The sequence below is a fragment of the Dreissena polymorpha genome, chromosome 3, assembly GCF_020536995.1.
Source record: "Dreissena polymorpha isolate Duluth1 chromosome 3, UMN_Dpol_1.0, whole genome shotgun sequence".
Taxonomy (NCBI): Eukaryota; Metazoa; Mollusca; class Bivalvia; order Myida; family Dreissenidae; genus Dreissena; species Dreissena polymorpha.
This window is the reverse complement of record NC_068357.1, coordinates 25,812,014-25,833,707: the sequence shown is the minus strand read 5'-3', so window position 1 is coordinate 25,833,707 and position 21,694 is coordinate 25,812,014. Positions and strand designations below refer to the sequence as shown.

The window sequence follows — 21,694 nt, the reverse complement described above, 5'->3', positions numbered from 1 at the left end:
CCTTCTTCTTCTACGAGGGGCATAGTAATATACGAAATTTAACAAAAAATGTTAAAGGGGCCTTTTCACAGATTTTGGCATGTTTTGAAATTTGTCATTAAATGCTTCATATTGATAAATATTAACATTAGATATAAAAAGCTCCAGTAAAAAATCAAGAATAACATTTAAAAAAAAAGAAAAAAAGTAACACTCAGCAGGGCTCGAACCACTGACCCCAGGGTTTTTTTTGGCCCGATTTTATAGCCGAAATTCGGCTATGTTCCCAATCCCAAAAAGTATACTTTTTTCCCAAAATGTGGCAAAAAATTCCCAATTGCCAAAAAAAAAAAAAAAAAAAAAAAATTTTTTTTTTTTTTTTTTTAGAAAGAAGTCTTATGTGTATTTTATCTCAATTTTAATTCAATTACATCTTACAAAGTATTATATATTTTTTTCTTTTAATTTGAATGATTATTAAGAGTTAAATCAAATTAAGTATTTCCCTAATCAGTGGACTTTTCGTGTGGAAAAAAAAGGCTAATGAATTTATTTTCCCAATTTCATGAAAATGCCGATAAAATTCCCAATTCCAAAGCCATGGGCTATCTTCCCAAAAAGTGGGAAAAAAAACCTGGACCCCTAGAGTCCTGGAGTAAAAAGTCTCCCACTTAGACCACTCAGCCATCTTTCCGTATACAATCACAGGTGTATTTTATACTTCATATTACCAATCCTCGTAGTTTCACAAAATACAATGACAACAACAGAACTCTCCAAATTATTAATTCGTTTCGCGTTGTAACGCTTTACAATTTTCGGGTTTTTAAATCTTTAAAAGATGCATATAATGGCTATTTCAGAGCATGGTAAATGTTCAGTATTACTGTTTCTTCACAAATATTATATCTAAAACGAAAATTTGCGAATCTAAAACAACTTTTTTCAATTTTGTCAATTTACCCAAACGTGAAAAGGCCCCTTTAACTGAAAATCCTTATAAGCATCACTATAACAAAATACATTGTAAAAATTAATGACATATAAATATTATCATTTCATTAGTGGTTATGTAAAACAAACTTCTTTCTTTTTATTACCACAGAATACTGTTAAGCCAGCCATACAAATCAGTAAAGAATTTAACAATAACTGTTTGATCCTCATGGTAGTTGTTGTAATGGGTAATTATACTGGCCATGACTTATTTTATACATTATTTTGGGAGAATTTATAGCCTTAGGCAATAATTTCAATATTTAAATCATAGACTGCATACAGTACTATAATGTAACCACTAATTAGGCAATATAGTGTCCAAATTTCAGATGCTGTTTTGTAGTTATTAACATTCTACATTAAGGATATTTATAATTGACAATATAATTCTTAAAAGAATGTTTAAATTGACTCAATATACAGACGGATATTAACTGTAGTCAGTGCATGTTACAAACCCTTGCAACCTTGACCTTTGACCTGCTGAAATCAAAAGTAATAGAGGTATTTACATCAACCCTAGTATCTACCAGTATAATAATAAATAGAATAATCAGAGGTTCAAACATTTCTCTCGATATTGTGTAGAAACTAAATAATCTTTGGACCGATGGGCAGAACAACCGACCGATGGACAGATACAAAGCATTATAACCCCACTTCTGCAGTGGGGAGATAATTAATACAGAACATAACAACCTGCATCAGCCCAACATGAGTTTGCTAATGTGTAAAGGAATTTCATCATAAAATACAATTAGAACATTTAACATACGTAGAACATATCACACGCACCTGTTCCAATCCACACTCGTGTCCTACTTTGTTCAAATGATTGCTTATTAATTGTTCAACAGTTTTTGAACCATCTCTATCAAACAGATGCCTCGCCCACTCTGGCACTTTCTTTCCCCCCTCTTTGTCAACAAAGAGATTTACAGCACACTGTGCCATTAGCAGTTTGACTGCTTCCATGATGTTGAGATCACAGTCTGCGTCTGAATTCAAGGCTTCAGCTAATACATTTTGCTTTTCAACAATTGTTGAATATTCTTGCAGTTTCTGTGCCTGAAACACAATTAAGGAACAGCCCTCAAAGAGTTAATCTAAAACTGATATATAATCGGTCAGTCTCCACACACAAAAGTAGCGTTAATAGTGGAAAATTATCTACGTAATTTTAACATCTATTAAATTAAGAGCTTTTGTTAAAAATTTAAATAAACAACACAATACATATAAGTTCAATTAATATTCAATAAAAATAACATGTTTTGTTGAACATAAATTTTGTTTAATTGTTGATTTGTGATAAAAACATGATTCTCTTAAAATTGTCAAACACAAAACATCTTACAGGGAAATAAATGTCCTAAAATAGTAAGAAAGATTTTAAATGTATGTGTATCATATACGTTTATTTATTGACATACCATTTCATAGTACCCTTTTAAACAAATTGGCACTAATTCAGTTGATTCTTTGACAGGAATGTTTCTGCATTCTGCAAATTTGAATTGACTAATAACTCTTTTACAAAAGTCACTTTTAATGTCACTTGCATCAGTATCGCAGGAAGACCAATCTTTTGGAAGAGGAAAGCAATAGACTAAAATCTGGAAAATGGTGCTCCTAATGGCACAATAGTTGTCTCCCCTGATGACTCGTATATATGGAAATCGGTAATTGCGTTTAACGCATGCATATGCCTGGAATGAAGACAACGTGTAACCATCACACGAAATTGCCGATGTTGCAGTAAAAAATCTAAAATGTATTCATGCTAAGTGTACGTGTCAAAGAGTAAACAGTATTTATGCAAATGGCTTGGTTGGTTTGTTTGCGTTGATATCTGTTTGGACTAATGCTCTTTGATACATGTTAGAGAAAATCCCCAATCATATTGGTGTGAAGTGCACTTTCTCCATATTGCTGAGAGGCTGTGACAGTTGCTTTACTCACCTCTGTTAATAAACACGCCTTCTTATTGCTTAGAGACCATTCCGTCCCTGCATATTTAACGATGTCCAAAAGATTTCCAACATTCTCGCGTTTGCCAGTTTTCATATCTGTTTCCTTAAAAACTTCTTCAACATTGATCTGAAAAAAAATGCAGAATCAAACGCTTTTATTTCAATCATAGAGAAATAAACAGTTCAACATGAGCAAATAAAAAGCATGATCCCAACATTTCAAAACGGTAATTTAAACTGATTAAGAAATTCATGTTAAATGTTGCCAAAACAAGAAAGAACAAGAGCTAAGTTCGTAAAACACAATGCCCCTTACTGCGCCACTTTGAAGCCATATATTCTACCTCAGACGGACGAACGGACTTACACACTGACTGACTGCTATATGCCACCCTACCGGGGGCATAAAAACCCTTTGAATTTACCGTGTATTATTATTTGTCTTTCTATAAACTGATATAAACTAAAAAATCGTATTACTCATAAAGTATGTGGTATGATTGTTGTCTATTGTTTATTATGATTTATGACACACTATTAATAATTTATTTCATTTGAAATATCAACTGTGTTTTATGCAGGCAATTAGGTTAAGCATGTTAAATGCGTGTTACCTTCTCAACTAAGCCAGGACTGCAATCATCGCATGAATCTGCATTAGTACTGTTGGTACATACATCACCATCTGAAGCTGCATCACTGATGTGACCATCACCACAATCCGTCACCATAGTTTTACACAATGTCCCATCACTGGTCCCTGAATTTTGGGTGTGATTATCACCAGTCTGTTCAGTTGACTGTGATTGTAAAACTTATATGAGAAAAGTTTGTTTCCTGTTGTAATATGATCTTCAAAATGGAATTCAACTGTTTGCTATTTTACCATAAAAAGCTAAATAATTTTGAACACTAAATACTACTGTCCCATCCATGGTATATTAAAGACTAGCTACATGCCTGTTGTCAACAAGTTGAGCCTTTTTTCAATAATGCTTGTAATTTTTTAACACGCTGAATCATTTACATGTTTGTTGTTTAGCTTGTACGGTGAACTTGACTTTTGGTCACGAGGTGACGCACCTTCTTTTAAGTTACAGCCTAGAAAAGCTGATTTATAGTCAAATTTATCCATCAAACATTTTGTATGACCTTGACCTTTGATGAAAATTGAAACGCAGTCTCATAAATGTGGTAAATTACATTACTATTGCATTATAAATTACAATTACAATTGTATGGACAAAATTTGACCTCCAGGTGTTACATTGACCTTTGAGTTTAATGAGGGTGAACAAAATTTGTGGTCAGATATTTTAAAATTGCAAAATTTAATCCGGGTCAAGCTTGACGCGCTCACACACAGTGCAAGGGGAACTCCAGTAATACGACTCATGTACATACACAATTTTTGAAGCCTTACGATATTTACAACCACTTGTTTTTCATTGTTTAATATAAGAGCTTTTAGATTGTTTAAAGTCTCTATAACGCTCAAAATCAACGAAATTTTCGTAAAGTATTTCGTAAAATAAAGTTAACACCTAAACAATCAGTGTTCCTTATAGCAATATCCACAATTTCAACGCTAGATGTGGTATGATTACAGAGATTTTTGTAGATACAAAATGCTCGTTTTTATTTATTTGTGACCACAATTAATTGCATGTTTTTTTTCCTGCGAATATATCTATTGATACGACACAAAAACACTATGATGGTACCATGTTAAAACCATAATAAAAACGAGCATTTTGCATCAACAAACATCTATTGTACCAGACCACATCTGGCGTTGAAATTTCGACCATGGCCATAAGGAACAATGATTTTTAATTGTTTAGCTTTATTTTCCAAAATATGGTACGAAATTTTCGTTGATTTTGAATAGTAATGTTACTTTAAAGAAACTTCAACAACAGAGGGGAGAAATAAGTCTAGGTGATAGGGCCAATATTCTGCAGGTCTCAGAGAAGGAAAACACCCGCTGTTGCACATCATAACTGCATTATCAAGCTTTCCGCCAGAAGGCTCAACAACAAAAGCTTTATTAGTTCTCTTAGGTTCTCTTATATAAGTGAACAGGTTTTATATTGCATACCTCAGTGCCATAATTCTTTGCATCCACCTCCATATCTTCTGACCCAGACTCTTCTTGGTCATTTGCGTTTGATTTGTTAGTATTATTGGAGCAGAGAGCTTCTACAAAAACAGAATTAAATTAAGAACAATAAAAACTATAAGAAACAAGACTATTGCCAAGCAATATATGTCCCCTATGTCAGATGTTTTATTTGTAGCCATAGCAACCAGAATTTTTGACGTAGGAACAAAATGAAATGACGTGCATAATGTCCATATTGCCATCTATCCATGTTTCAAGTTTCATGAAAAAATATGAAGAACTTTAAAAGTTATCGCAGGATCCAGAAAAGTGTGACAGACTCACAGACAGACGCACAGAGCGCAAACCAGAAGTCCCCTCCGGTGAAACCGGTAGGGGACAATAAAATTACAATAACAAATCAACTGGTATGATTTAATTTGCTTCCACTTCTTCCATCTCAATGAAAGCATTATACATTATATATTATATAACAACTATTTGAAACTTAATTTCATCTGCATCATACTGTTAACTTGTAAAATGTATACCAAATTCAGATGCACATATGCGTGTATATTTTTTGGTAGGACAAAAGTCATAGCTAATACATTTTGGAAATAAAATTGCACAGAATGAATGATGGTTTTACAATAACACTATGGCAACATATTGTTATTTATTATTATTTGTCTTATCACTCATTCGCATAATTTATAACTAAGGAGTATGGAACGCCATTACTGACTTCATATGACTATTGTCGTTGTTTGCAGTACATTAATCATTATTTTCAGTGGAATATACATTATGCTTTGTGCAATTTTCTTTACATTTGGTACGTTCGTCATTATATGCATTAGTTAAAGCATTACGCAAAGTAGTAACAACATTATGTTCTGTCAAAACTTTTTAAATTTCTGTACGTTCGACATTATGTGATGTAGTTACATTATTACGCACTGTGGCAATATCATTATGTGCTGTGATATTTTCTTTACGTTCGGTTCATTCGTCATTATGGGCTGTAGTTACAGCATTACACGCAGTAGTTACAGTATTAAGTTATGTGCTAGCTTCTTTACGTTTGGTACATTCGTCATTACTTGCTGTAGTTACATCATCACGTGCAGTAGTCACATCATTTTGTTTTGTGCAAACCTATCTATGTTACGTACATTCAACATTATGTGCAATAGTTGCATCATTACTTGCTGTGCAAATGTCTACACGTTCGGTACATTCGTCATTATCTGCAGTAGTTTCATCATTACGTTCAGTAGCAACATCATTTCGTGCTGCACAAACTTAATTTACATTCGGTACATTCGTCATTATATGCAATAGTTTCATCATTATGCGCTGTACTAATATAATTCCATGCCTTGCAAGCTTCACCTCATATCAGGGGTGTGAATGCTTGATTGTAATACCCATTAATGGCAAGCTCCCAACCAGATTAAATTTCCTTTCTTTAATTAATGTTTTCTTCTCAATTAAACCATATTGTATTTTATTAAATTAATTATCCCATCTAACATGAATAAATAAGTAATTGTTATAATGTAAAATTCTAAGAATTCAATGAAAATATTTATATGACTTCAATATTTGACAAAGTACTAATAATAAAATAGTAACCAAATAATATTATTTAAAACAAATGCACAAATATTATAAAAAAAATACTTATTTCAATTTATTTCAATTTTATATGTAACACAGTTTATATAAAAATACATTGGTTGAATTGCATTTAACAAAAATCACAATGTCATCTTTCATTGACATACTACATTTTATTATTTTCACGTGCTGCAAAGTAAAAATTATAACCCCAACACATCTGCTCACAACTTATTTTCAAACTTGACAAAAGCAAATGACACTAAAATCTCATATAAAAATATTGAGGTGAATTGTCTTAGAGGGTATTGTCCAAAGAAATCAAATTCTGGGGGTGAATTGTCTTGGGGTGAATAGTACAAGATTCTGTTTCACACTTACGGGAAAATTACGACATACGGTGTCCCGTATAAATGTTCCTAAAAAGACCTATCCACCGAACGAATAGGCATAACTACCAAGCATAAAGTCGTTTCTATCAAACGTAATGATGTAACCAGTATGCATAGTGGCAAAAGTACTGAATACAATGGAATTTGCACAGCACAAAATTTTAAAACCACAATGCGTAATCATATAACTACAGCACACAATGATAAATGTACTGAATGTTAATCTATGTGGACAGAACATAATGCTGTTAGTACTGCGCGCAATGCTGTTACTACTGCGTAAAATAATAAATGTATCAAAAGTAAAACTATTTGGACAAAACATAATGTTGTTACTACCGCACGTAATGTTGTAACAACTGCACATAATGATGAACGTACTCAACATTAAGACGTTTGCACAGCACGAAATGATGTAATTGCTGCACAAAATGTTGAATGTACCCAACATAAAGACATTTGGAGAGAACATAATACTGTAGCTACTGCACATGATGACGAATGTACTGAACATAATGAAATTTGCAAAGCAAACAGTAAAGCTGTTACTGCGCGTAATATTGTAACTACCGCTCTTGATGAATGTACAGAACGCCAAGAACTTTGCACAGAAAAGAAGGAAGTTTGCACAGAAAATAACACTTTGTCCATGGCACGTAATACTGTAACTACTGCAAGTAATGCTGTAGCTACTGCACATATTGACGAATGTACCAAACGTTATTAAGTTTTGACCGACCATAATGAAGAAACTTCTGCATGTAATGCTGTAAGTACTGCACATAATAACGAATGTAAAGTAGGTAAAGAAGATTGCACATGGCATAAAGCTTATCCCACCGAAACTAATGATGAATGTTCTGCAAACAGCGACAGTACTCATATAAAGTCAGTTATGGCGTTCCATAAAGGAGCAAGTTCCTTTAGATGCAGACCTCATAATCAATAGGAATTTTCTTTTCCTCCCAAGTCACCAGTATAGCAATATATATGAGAGTTGGCCAACGAGTTCTCAAGATATTGTTAAAAAATCCTAAGCAACCTGTGACTTTAGACCTGTAGACCTTGCTTTCAATAGGTGTCTTCTTTTCCTCCCAAGTGACTACAAATTCAATGTGCAAGGCGTTTTCAAGATATATACAACAAGAGCTGTGTTTGTGAAACACAATGCCCCCTATTGCGCCGCTTTGAAGCCATATATTTGACCTTTGACCTTGAAAGATGACCTTGACCTTTCACAATTCAAAATGTGCAGCTCCATGAGATACACATGCATGCCAAATATCAATTTGCTATCTTCAATATTGCAAAAGTTATGACCAAGGTTAAAGTTTTGGGACAGAATGACAGACAGAATGACAGACAGACATAAAGGCCAAAAACAATATATGGTGTCTTTTTTTCCTCCCACGTAATTTGACTAATTTAGGTCCAATTGTTCTTAAGATATTGTGGGGAAAATAATTACAAGTACCTGTGATCTTCACCGTTAACTTTAACCACAAAAAATACTCAAAATAAATTACCTGTTTCTTCTATTAAATAATGTAGCCCTTCAACCTGAAAAAAGGCAGAAATAAATATGATAATGTCTGGCTAAGAACCAATGAAATCACACGGTAGTTAAAAGGAAATGTCGTCACTGGAGGTGATTAATATCATTCTGTTTTTGCACAGAGTAAGAGGTTTGACAATAGGCTTTTGAAGTTCCTATCAATATTTGACATTGAAATAATCCTCATGTGTTTTTTTGCATGCAGCACATAATCTCATATTGTTAAATAATCATACAAGAAAAAATTGTGAAGTCTTCAAAGCACTTCGAAATCAATTATTATTAAGAAATTTTGATATTTTCTACTTCAAAATTGGATTATTTAAATTAAAGTTATGGGATAGGCAATAATAAATACACTGTACTTAATGTTTATCAATCATGGGAAATATATACAAAACACAAGTGACCGCTGTGATCTTGACCTTTCAGCCAGTGACATTGCTGTCTTAATATAGAGATCATTTTTATTTATTTGTTATTATTCCTTTTTGCATAAAATAGATTTGGGTCTGAAATGAAATATGGACAGACAACTACTTAACCAAACAATCTTCAAACAATGGCTCTCCCTAACACTATATTTGTAAATAATAAATTTTGCACCAGATATACAAGGCTGTCATAAGTATGGATTGTAAGTACAAAAAGATCCACATAATTTTAATTGAACACTGCACGCAGAATATAAATCATGTGATTGCTCATATTTCCTCTTAATCAAGTTTCATAAAACTGGCGAGTATTTGCCAATAAATAGAAAAGTAAAATGGAACAGAACAATGAACATGCAAAAGTCCACAAATAAGTTTCAATGCAACAATTAAGGATATCAGTAAAACTGATGGATGCTCTGCTTTGTTGATATATGGTTTAGTTGTGTGGAAAAAAGTGTGACCTTGAGAAAATCTACTATAAGCCTCAGTGACCTTGACCCCAGTGACCTCAAACCTCATCAAAAAGGTAGAGGTCCATGCAAGGTACCTACATCCCAAATATATAAGAGATTGATCAAATATTGAAGGCGCTATGAGAAACTGTAACCAAAGTGTGACCTTGAGAAAATATATTATTAGCCTTGGTGACCTTGACCCCAGTGACCTCAAACCTCATCAAAAGGTAGAGGTCCATGCAAGGTACCTACATGCCAAATATGTAAGAGATCAGTAAAATATTGAAGGCGCTGTGAGAAACTGTAACGAAATTAAGACAGAAAAATCTATTTTTAGCCTTGGTGACCTTAAACCCAGTGACCTCAAACCTCATCAAAAGGTAGAGGTGCAAAATATGTAAGAGATCGGTAAAATATTGAAGGCGCTATGAGAAACTGTAACAAAAGAGTGACGGAAGTAAGGACAAGCTGGCAACTATATGCTCCCCATATATATATATATATATGGGGAGCATAAAAAGATTATGTACAACAGGAACAAGTAATAACCTTATTTCAACATTAAATAAACACAAACGTATGCAGATTTACCTGTGTGGATGAACCCTTGTGATAATGATTCAAATTTCCCTTGACCTTAATACATGTCTTGTAGTTTTTAATTATTGTTTTATTTTTTTTTTCTCTATGTCTGGAACCCATTTCTTTTCTGTCTTTTTGTGAAGTTGATCCAAAAGTCTCTGTGGCATCATCACCAGCTGAATAATTATTATCTCCATTATTTGGCAGTAAATCATCAGCACTGCACATATTTTGAGAATTGTCAACATGGTTGAAGCCATTAGCTTCTTCATTTTTGACTCCTATCGATGCCATTTCTATCCTACAGTCATTGACATGACTCCCTAATGTTCCAGAGGGATCTGTGGGTACAGGAGAATAGATAACTACATTATTGGCACCTTCTGTTCTTGCAGCTCCACACAATTGACACCTTAATTGACACCTTAATTGACGAAGTCTCTCTTTGCAGCAGCAGCATACCAGACCTGCAATATTAGCCGTCTGTTATTTTAATATACTATTGATGAATTAAGTTTATTACAATTGTAAGGTGGCTGATGTCTGCCATATCTTTCTACTGTGTTGGCAGGTTTTAAGGGCACAAACATGACACCATGCCAGAACAACAATATAACAAGAGATGTGTTTGTCAGAAATACAATGACCCCTACTGCGCCGCTTTGATTTATTAATTTTGATTTTAATCATTTGGCAGATACAGACAATTATCTCCCTTTGAAGCTTATTACTTCCCTTGAATTCAAGGATGACCTTGACCTTTCACCACTCAAAATGTGCAGCTGTTTTTCAACAGACCTGAACCATTTTTGAACTCGTCCAAGATATCATTGGGACAAATCTTCTGACAAAGTTTCATGAAGATCCGACAATAAATGTGGCTGCTACAGTGTTAACAAGGCAAATATTCATGACGCACAACGGAAGACAGACAATTGACAAAAGGTGATCACAAAAGTTCACCATGAGCAAAAAATATTAAGCTCATAAAGATTGTCACCATGTTTGAAGATGATATTATTAAAACTAATTGAGTAGACTAAATCAAGATATGATAACAACATTTGCACTCAGCAAGTGTCATTCAGATTGAACTAAAAATGTGACTAAAAGTATTCACAATGTTTCACTATAAACAACTGTAGACATGCCAAAAAACTACCACCCCCCTGAGAGCCTTGTTTTTAAACAAACATGAACGCTTTTCAGACTCACCTTGCAATTATATTTCCAATTAAAAAATCAATAAATCCGTTATAAAACACAAATATTTGATAATGTGGGTTATTGTATTAAACAATAAAACCCAGTTTATTTAAGCAGAAATGTGGACCCTTCAAGGGACAGTATCTTGAGCATACTAGTATGTTGATGAATAAAGAGTTCTATGATTCCTTTCTGGCATTGGATTCCAAGGCTTAAACCTACAGAAAAAATCGAAATTAAAAAATCTACATTAATTTGAAGATATATTTCTTAGTTTTATAACAAAAGCATCACAAAATGTCTGGAAGAGGTAAACCAGCAGGAAGGAAGAGGAAAGCTGAGACAAAACTGCCAGAAAATCAGGAAACTTGTTAACAAGCTTTTTTTCTATATAAATATTAGGAAAAAGACACCCCCTGGCGGCCATGTTTTTTTACCGATCAAAACCATTTTCGAACTCAACTGTCGTATCCAGGAAACAAATATTCTGACCAAATTTCATGAAGATTGGGCAAAACATGTGTCTTCTAGACTGTTCACATGTTTTCACTATATACATATAGAGAAAAATGCCCCACCCTCTGGTGGCCATGTTTTTCCACCCATCATGACCATTTTCAAACTCGTCCAAAATATCTATAAAATTGATGTTTAGAAAAAAAATTATGATGATTAGGCAAAACATGTGACTTCTAGATTGTTCAAAAGCTTTTTTTACTTTATAAATATAAGGAAAATAACCACCCCCCTGGCAGCCATATTTTTTTTTACCGATCCGAACCATTTCCAAACTCAACCGTCATATCCAGAAAACACATCTTCTGACCAAATTTCATGAAGATTGGACCAAAAATATGACTTCTAGAATGTTCACATGTTTTCACAATATACGTATAGAGAAAACTGGCCTGCCCCCTGGCAGCCATGTTTTTTCACCGATCTGGATCATCTTGAACTAGTCCGAGATATCAATGAAACCAATGTTTTGACCGAGTTTCATGATGATTGGGCAAAAATTGTGACTTTTAGTGTTCAAAGGTTTTTCAACAGCCATATAACGAACACGTCCCAGCTGCCCCCTGGCGGCCATGTTTTTCAACAGACCGGAACCGTTTTTGAACTCAACCAACATATCGTTTAGACAAACATTTTGACAAAGTTACATGAAGATTAGGCATCAAATGTGACTTCTACAGTGTTCACAAGGTTTTTCTTTTTTTTGACCTAATGACCTAGTTTTTTACCCAGCATGACTCAGTTTCGAACTTAGTCAAGGTATCAATAAGACAAATGTTCTGACCAAGTTTCATGAAGATTGGACAATAAATGTGGCCTCTAGAGTGTTCACAAGGCAAAATGTTGACGCCGCACGAGGGACAATGGACAAAAGGCGATCACAAAAGCTCACCATGAGAACATTGTGCTCAGGTGAGCTAAAAAGTTATGACCAAACTTTAACGAAGGTTAAAGTTTTAGGAAAGAAAAATACAATGATATTTGACCTCTGACCTTGATGGATGACCTTGCCTTTTCACCACTCAAAATGTGCAGCTCCATGAGATACAAATGCATGCCAAATATGAATTTACTATCTTCAATAATGCAAAAGTTATCAAACTTTAACCAAGGTTAAAGTTATGGGACACACACATACAATGAATGAATAAATGCATGAATGAATGACAGACAGACAGGCCAAAAACAATATACCCCCGATCTTTCGATCCGGGGGCATAAAAAAACAGTAAGCTTACCAGCTGTTGATACAAATACAACCACAACCACAGCACCAGCTATAATACCAATATTACTAATTTTGGAAGAAATATCCTGAGGAGGGGGCTCTGAAAAGATATCAAACAAAGCGTAATTAGTTTAACACAGCACTTACTAAAGAAACAAGAGCTGCACTTTGAAGCTGCACATCAGCTAGCAGCTTATATCCAAATAGAAAATAACATTATGAAGTAACGGTCAATTGATATTTGACAAAGTTACGGGCCTTGGACCAGAACAAACATCAGCCATGACCTGAAAGTTATTTAGGTAGACTCACACCCCAAAAATCAGGTCAATATCTGTAAGCATTAAGGAAAAAGGAAAAAAAGTTCCAGAAAACTGTTATTTTAAAGAAAATTCCTAAGTAGAAGGCTCTTAACTTTTTCAAAAATTAATGGTCCAGAACAAAACTTACAATGTATCTGTAAATTATTAGTTAGACTCACACACCAAAAATTAGGTAAATATCTGAATGTGTTTATGTAAAAAGTCCCGACAACTGTTATTCTAGAGAAATGTTTTTAAGTCCAAGACCCGTAAAATCACCAAAAATCACCGCACAGGAAAGAAACTCAAACTTGATCTGTGAGTCATGAGGTTAGTCATTCACCAATAATCAGGTAAATATCTTAAAAATCTTTTAACAAATGCAGGACTGCTATAAAGACAGACAGACCGAGGGACAGACGGACAGACAGTGAGTGAGACTGCTATATGCCACCTAAAAGAACCTTTTTCTTATTAGGTTATAACATCACAAATCCTTTTTAATATAATTTTGTAATGTTGATCTTAAAAACTCCATACAGAACAAAACAGACATCAGACTAGCACTCAAAGGGACTTTTTCACAAATTCTTCTATTTAAAGAAAATATTAATATTAATTAATTTTTTATTCGGGCTATTTCTCAGCAACTAATGACTGGAATTCAATGAAACTTTATGGGAAGCTTCACTACCAAAAGGAGATGTGCATATCGGCCAGTTATGGAACGATGATTTTTCACAGACTTATGGCCCTTTGAAATTTTCCATTAACTGTACATATAGTGCAATTCTTGTCCGGGCTATTTTTTCCCCAAACACTGACTGGAATTCAATGAAGCTTTATGGGAAGCTTAACTACCTTGAGGAGATGGGCATGTTATTTGTGGGTTCTGGTTAGATGATTTATTTAGAGAGTTATGGCCCTTTGAAATTTTTAAGTTGCTAAACCATCCATCGTATTATTTTTTCCAAAGTTATGCCCCTCAAGACGTTTCCTTTTATCTGAATATATAGTGCAATATTGTGACAAAAAAAAGAGATGTGTTCGTCAGAAACACAATGCCCCCTATTGCGCCGCTTTGAAAAAAAAAAAAAAAATTACCTTTAACCTTGAAGGATGACCTTGACCTTGAAGGATGACCTTGACCTTCCACCACTCAAAATGTGCAGCTTCATGATAACGCCGCTTTCATTTTTTTGTTGACCTTTGAACTTGAAGGATGACCTTGACCTTGAAGGATGACCTTGACCTTGAACTTCCACCACTCAAAATATGCAGCCGAATGAGAACGCCGCTTTGAATTTTATTTATTTTTTACCTTTGACCTTGAAGGATGACCTTGACCTTGAACTTTCACCACTCAAAATGTGCAGCTTCATGAGATACACATGCATGCCAAATATCAAGTTGCTATCTTCAATATTGAAAAAGTTATGGCCAATGTTAAAGTTTTCGGACGGACAGACGCCATATATTTGACATTTGACCTTGAAGGATGACCTTGACCTTCACCTTTCACCACTCAAAATGTTCAGCTTCATGAGATACACATGCATGCCAAATATCAAGTTGCTATCTTCAATAGTGAAAAAGTTATGGCCTATGTAAAGTTTTTTTCGGACGGACGGACAGACTGACTGACATACTGACTGACGGACAGTTCAACTGCTATATGCCACCCTACCGGGGGCATAAAAAACCTTTGGGGAGCATCACCCGTCTCCGACGGTTTCTTGTCTTATTAGGTTATTACATCACAAATCCTTTTAATATAATTTTGTAATGTTGAACTTAAAAACTTCATACAGAACAAAACAGACATCAGACTAGCACTCAAAGGGACTTTTTCACAAATTCTTCTATTTTAAGAAAATATTAATATAAAAAATAGACTTTAAGAGTGTTAGCAAGTTTTACCTAGAGCCATACAAAGGAAAAATGCCCCGCCCCCCCTTGCGGCCATGTTTTTCAACCAACCAGAACCGTTTTCAAATTCGTACAAGATATCATTGAGACAAATCTTCTGATTAAGTTTCATGAGGATTGGACAATAAGAGTGGCCTCTAGAGTGTCAACAAGGATTAAGTATAGACATATATAGCTACATCAGGGAAAATGCACCGCCCCCTGGTGGCCATGTTTGTCAATCAACAGCAACCATTTTCAAACTTGTCCAAGACATTATTGGGACAAATCTTATGAACAAGTTTCATGATGATCGGACAATAAATGTGGCCTCAAGAGTGTTAACATGGTTTTACTATAGCCATAGATAGCCATATAAGGAAAAATGCCCCACCCCTTGGTGGCCATGTTTTTCAACCAACCAGAACCAAATGTTCACAAGGCACAATGGACAACGGACAAAAAGTGACCACAAAAGCTCACCATTGAGCACATTGTGCTCAGGTGAGCTTAAAACATATTTATTATATAAGTCTATACAAATCATGTGACTCCTTAGCCATGGCCAGTTTTTACCCCAGTAACATGATTTGAACCATCCTAATATGAGACTACTTTGCAAGAAAAGCATATAAATGCATGTAAAAAAACATATATAGTTATTTCTTTAAATTTATTTTATTTGTTCATTATTATAAAATTGTAATAAATCAATTTTGCTAAAATATTTACATAGCCAGTCACTTATAGCTTTTCAAATAATATTTCCTTGCCCTAAGGTTAAACATCTTTTACTGTCAGCCACTCGGGGTTAAAAATATACTTTATGGGCTGGTTTCTTCCTTGTTAATTTACTCATGTCAAAATAAGCATCAACAGCATTAATCATCAGTTGACTGGGTTTTTTACATTGTCACTTTTTCATTGAATCTCTGCTCACGTGACATTCAAATGTTTTTCATTGGTTCTCTGTACACATGATTTGCAAACATGGCAATCGATGTACGTATTAAGTAAGTTGATTATTGGAACACGGGAAGGACGGAAGGAGAAAACGTCCAGCCATGTAGTTTATTTTCGGAATAAGACTGATTCTTATCTTACTTATGCATGGACAAATTTGTGAATGTAACATTGTTGTGTTTTTGGAGAAAAAACTGTACATACAGAATTTTGAACACACTAAATTAAATTGGACTTGAATGCATCCATGACTTTGTTGTACATATCATCACACGTTATTATACAGATGAATTAGAATTCGAATCGAACCAACTTGCCAAATTCACCATATAATAAACTATATTCACTGAGTTAATACAATTCACGTCATTAGGGAAATTTTCCCATGGCGTTGCTTATCAAAAGAGTTATGTGACACACTTGACAATGTTAAATACCAAATATTAACTCCTGACTCTTGTTTTTTTAATGAAGAAGATTTTTTTTTTCCTTGTTTTTCAACCAAGGATCATTCCTAAGTAGTTTCATTTAAATATTTAAAAGGGTTAAGGACAAGAAGGCCTTAGAAGAAAAAGTTAACGGACACACCTCCTGCACTGACTAACAAAGGACATCAGGGTATCTCAAAAGCTCCCCATGAGCACTATATGCTCAGATGAGCTTAAGAAAATCTGTCACTAAGCATGATTTACACACCTGTAGAATATATGTGTCTTTCCACTTTTAATAATTGTCAAAAATATCAATGTTAATAACTGCGTTTCAATGTTTTAACTATTATTTTCACTGCAATCACAGGCAAAGTCTGAATTTAAGCTACATAGAAATAAAAAATTCTGAATAAAGCCTGCTCTATCAAAACCCAAGTAACTCAGTGGTCACCATTTGTCTTTTTCCAGTTAAACTAAAATTGGCATTGACACAACTAGCATCAAATGTATTCCCAAGCTATTTTTGCATGTAAGCTGCATACAAACTTAAAAATAAAGATTTTTAATAGGATTTAATTTGTTTGCACACAAACACTAACCTGGCATAATTTTATTTAAAAGCTGGTCATATTCATGTTTTGATCAGTGACTGTTTACCCAGTAAGGTCAAGGTGCTGTAGAATAATATTAAGTACATCATCTTCAGTACATTATTGAGATATGGTGCTATTGCATACAAATGTCAACCTAAAACCTACATATTCATTAATTGCAAACATTAATGAGAGATATCTCAAACAATGAGCCCAAACACAAGTGTGAAGTTTGAAATAAGTAACAATGATATGCACTTGTAGACACAAATCTGATCCATAACATTATTGCAATTTCAACAAATATGGAAGAGTAGTATAGCTTGAACTGTTAGATGAATAGTGGAACCAAAATAAAGAAAATTATTATCTAAATGACCAAAAAAAAGAAAACAGACAACTGTGTTGAAACTTTAAACCTGACCATTTTCATTGCTTGTAGTAACGGGTTTTGGTGGAGATATTGTTGCAGGTTCTGTACTTGGTTGCATCTCTGTGATGTAAGATATTGGTTCTCTTGTAGTCAAACCTCTGAAAATGAACAAAAAAATACATAAGTATCTTTAAATTCAAACCATAGAGTATTCATTCTGCTTTGATAAGAGACATATTCCGGTAATCTTACATAGAAAGCCTGTTTTAAACAAGGGCTGTTTGTAAAACATGCATGCCCCCCATATGGGCTCTCAGTTGTAGTGACAGCCATTGTGTGAATATGTTTTTTGTCACAGTGACCTTGACCTTTGACCTAGTGACCTGAAAATCAATAGGGGTCATCTTCGAGTCATGATCAATGTACCTATGAAGTTTCATGATCCTAGCCATAAGCTTTCTTGAGTTATCATCGGAAAACCATTTTACTATTTCAGGTCACCGTGACCTTGACCTTTGACCTAGTGACATGAAAATCAATAGGGGTTATCTGCCAGTCATGATCAATGTACCTATGAAGTTTCATGATCCTAGCCATAAGCGTTCTTGAGTTATCATCGGGAAACCATTTTACTATTTCTGGTCACCGTGACCTTGACCTTTGACTTAGTGACCTGAAAATGAATAGGGGTTATCTGCCAGTCATGATCAATTTACCTATGAAGTTTCATGATCATAGGCATAAGCGTTCTTCAGTTATCATCCGGAAACTATGTTACTATTTCTGGTCACCGTGACCTTTGACCTAGTGACCTGAAAATCAATAGGGGTCATCTGCCAGTCATGATCAATGTACCTATGAAGTTTCATGATCCTAACCATAAGCGTTCTTGAGTTATCATCCGGAAACCATTTTACTACTTCGGGTCACCGTGACCTTGACCTTTGACCTAGTGACTTGAAAATCAATAGGGGTCATCTGCGAGTCATGATCAATGTACCTATGAAGTTTCATGATCCTAGGCATAAGCATTCTTGAGTTATCATCCGGAAACCATTTTACTATTTTGGGTCACCGTGACCTTAACATTTGACCTAGTGACCTGAAAATCAATAGGGGTCATCTGCAAGTCATGATCAATCTACCTATCAAGTTTCATGATCCTAGGCATAAGCGTTCTTGAGTTATCATCCGGAAACCATTTTACTATTTCGGGTCACCGTGACCTTGACCTTTGACCTAGTGACCTGAAAATCAATAGGGGTCATCTGCGAGTCATGATCAATCTACCTATCAAGTTTCATGATCCTAGGCATAAGCGTTCTTGAGTTATCATCTGGAAACCATTTTACTATTTCGGGTCACCTTGACCTTGACCTTTGACCTAAAAATCAATAGGGGTCATTTGCGAGTCATGATCAATCTACCTATCATGTTTCATGATCCTAGGCCTAAGCGTTCTTGAGTTATCATCCAGAAACCATTTTACTATTTCGGGTCACCGTGACCTTGACCTTTGACCTAGTGACCTCATAATCAATAGGGGTCATCTGCAAGTCATGATCAATGTACCTATGAAGTTTCGAGATCCTAGGCCCAAGCGTTCTTGAGTTATCATCCAGAAACCACCTGGTGGACGGACCAACCGACAGACTGACCGACCGACATGTGCAAATCAACATATCCCCTCCTCTTCTAAGGGGGTACCCCCTCTTCTACAAAGGGGGGCATCAAAATAAAAAGGTGCTTTAACTTTCAGCTGAATATCTGTAGCAGTTTTAAAAATATTTACCAACATGTAAAATTAACCTTAACTTAACCTGAATTTTGTAAAATGGGGAATACTTCTGCTCTGTGAATCACAGGTCAGAACTTAAGATAGTCATAGAGGTCACTGCATACATTTGAAGCACTGCCACTACAAAAGAACTAAAGGAATATATCCCACTTTAATATAAGGTCATAAATAAAGCTATATATGTCATGGTAGATTTGTTCTCCAGTGAAGGATGCAAATCATGCTGTAAACAACATTTTCACCAGTGAGAGTGCATTAAAGTTGTAACCTTGACCTCGGCAACAGGGGCCTGGGTCTTGCCTTGTCTTGTGACCCATCATGATTATCACTTATGTCAAGATATTTGAAAATCCAGCCATGATGAACAAAGTTATGCCCTGTACAGTGTTCATGGTCTATATCTTATATTTGACCTTTTTGACCTTCAATCTTGCTTTGCAACTTTGACATTGCACCATGTTTATGGGAGCAGGACTCTAACAAACCTTATCACTTCTGAAAAACAAGAGATGTGTTTGTCAGAAACACAATGCCCCCTATTGCGCCGCTTTGAAACCCTAACTTTGACCTTCGACCTTGAATGATGACCTTGACCTTAAGCCACTCAAAATGTGCAGCTCCATGAGATACACATGCATGCCAAATATCAAGTTGCTATCTTCAATATTCAAAAAGTTATGACCAAACTTTAACAAAGGTTAAAGTTTTAGGAACGAAAAATACAATGATATTTGATCTTTAACCTTGAAGGACGACCTTGACTTTTCACCACTCAAAATGTGCAGCTACATGAGATACACATGCATGCCAAATATGAAGTTGCTAACTTCAATATTGCAAAAGTTATAAAAGTTTAACCAAGGTTAAAGTTTTGTGACACACACATACAATGACAGACAGACAGACAGACAGACATACAGACAGACAGACAGACAGACAGACAGACAGACAGACAGACAGACAGACAGACAGACAGACAGACAGACAGACAGACAGACAGACAGACAGACAGACAGACAGACAGACAGACAGACAGACAGACAGACAGACAGACAGACAGACAGACAGACAGGACAGACAGACAGACAGACAGACAGACAGACAGACAGACAGACAGACAGACAGACAGACAGACAGACAGACAGACAGACAGACAGACAGACAGACAGACAGACCAAAAACAATATACCCCCGATCTTTTGATAACTATTTAACAAGAACATCAGTGAAGCTGATGGATGCTCCCCGATGATGCGCTTTGTCAATCTATGTGTTAATAATCACCCAAAAAAAAATATTATTAGCCTCGGTGACCTTGACCTTGACCTCAAACCTCATCAAAAGGTAGAGGTCCATGCTAGGTACCTACATGCCAAATATGTAAGAGATCGGTAAAATATTGAAGGCGCTATGAGAAATTGTAACAAAATTGTGACGGAAAAATCTATTATTAGCCTTGGTGACCTTGACCCCAGTGACCTCATCAAAAGGTAGAGGTCCATGAAAGGTACCTACAAGCCAAATATATAATAGATGGGAAAAATATTGAGGGTGCTATAAGAAACTGTAACAAAATCTGCGACAGAAAAATATATTATTAGCCTTGGTGACCTTGACCCCAGTGACCTCAAACCTCATCAAAAGGTAGAGGTCCATGCAAGGTACCTATATGTCGAATATGTAAGAGATCGAACAAATATTGAAGGAGCTTATGAGAAACTGTAACAAAAGTGTGACGGAAGGTCGGAAGTAAGGAAGTACGGAACTTCAAACTGGCAACTATATGCTACCCGAAAATTTTCGGGAAGCATGAACTGGCAACTATATGCTCCCCAAAAAATTTCGGGGAGCATAAAAATCAATCCACACTGATCAAGATTAAAGAGAGTAAGCACGATTTGTATATGTGTTAAATTGTAATATATTGATACAAATATGTTACAATAACACAAAATAGGCTTAAAATTATAAATTGAAGACAAATAAAATGCAGCAAAGACAAATAAGCGCCCCGAGCCGATTGTGATGAAGATATTTTGTACATATTTTCTTACCATAACCGAAGCATTTGTCTGTTTATTAGGATCTGAGTTAGCGTTCATGTGTCGTATGAATAGATATCGCTGCAGGAAATTAAAAATATCCGTAAAACTTAATTTTGATTCACATCGTACATGCATGATATACATGATGCCGGTGAATTCGACTGTACAGACATTTTCGATTTCAGAATTAAATATCTGGCTTATTTCGCATTTTTCAACACATGTTCTT

General features: G+C 35.0%; 1 protein-coding gene across 2 annotated transcripts in view; it reads right to left on the bottom strand.

Annotated features, from left to right (window-relative positions):
* The window catches only part of LOC127873345 (uncharacterized), a 47,466-nt gene that overhangs the window by 4,975 nt on the left and 20,797 nt on the right, over window positions 1-21,694 (bottom strand). The window contains exons 8-16 of one of the 2 annotated variants that reach the window (XM_052417194.1): window positions 17,674-17,780; window positions 13,063-13,152; window positions 10,112-10,569; window positions 8,600-8,633; window positions 5,053-5,153; window positions 3,566-3,751; window positions 2,941-3,078; window positions 2,412-2,687; window positions 1,774-2,046 (exon numbers count right to left, since the gene is read on the bottom strand). In XM_052417194.1, the coding sequence (XP_052273154.1) occupies window positions 1,774-2,046; window positions 2,412-2,687; window positions 2,941-3,078; window positions 3,566-3,751; window positions 5,053-5,153; window positions 8,600-8,633; window positions 10,112-10,569; window positions 13,063-13,152; window positions 17,674-17,780 (1,663 nt within the window). The remainder of the gene's footprint in view (window positions 1-1,773; window positions 2,047-2,411; window positions 2,688-2,940; window positions 3,079-3,565; window positions 3,752-5,052; window positions 5,154-8,599; window positions 8,634-10,111; window positions 10,570-13,062; window positions 13,153-17,673; window positions 17,781-21,694) is intronic. The other variant, XM_052417195.1, reaches the window with a different exon arrangement.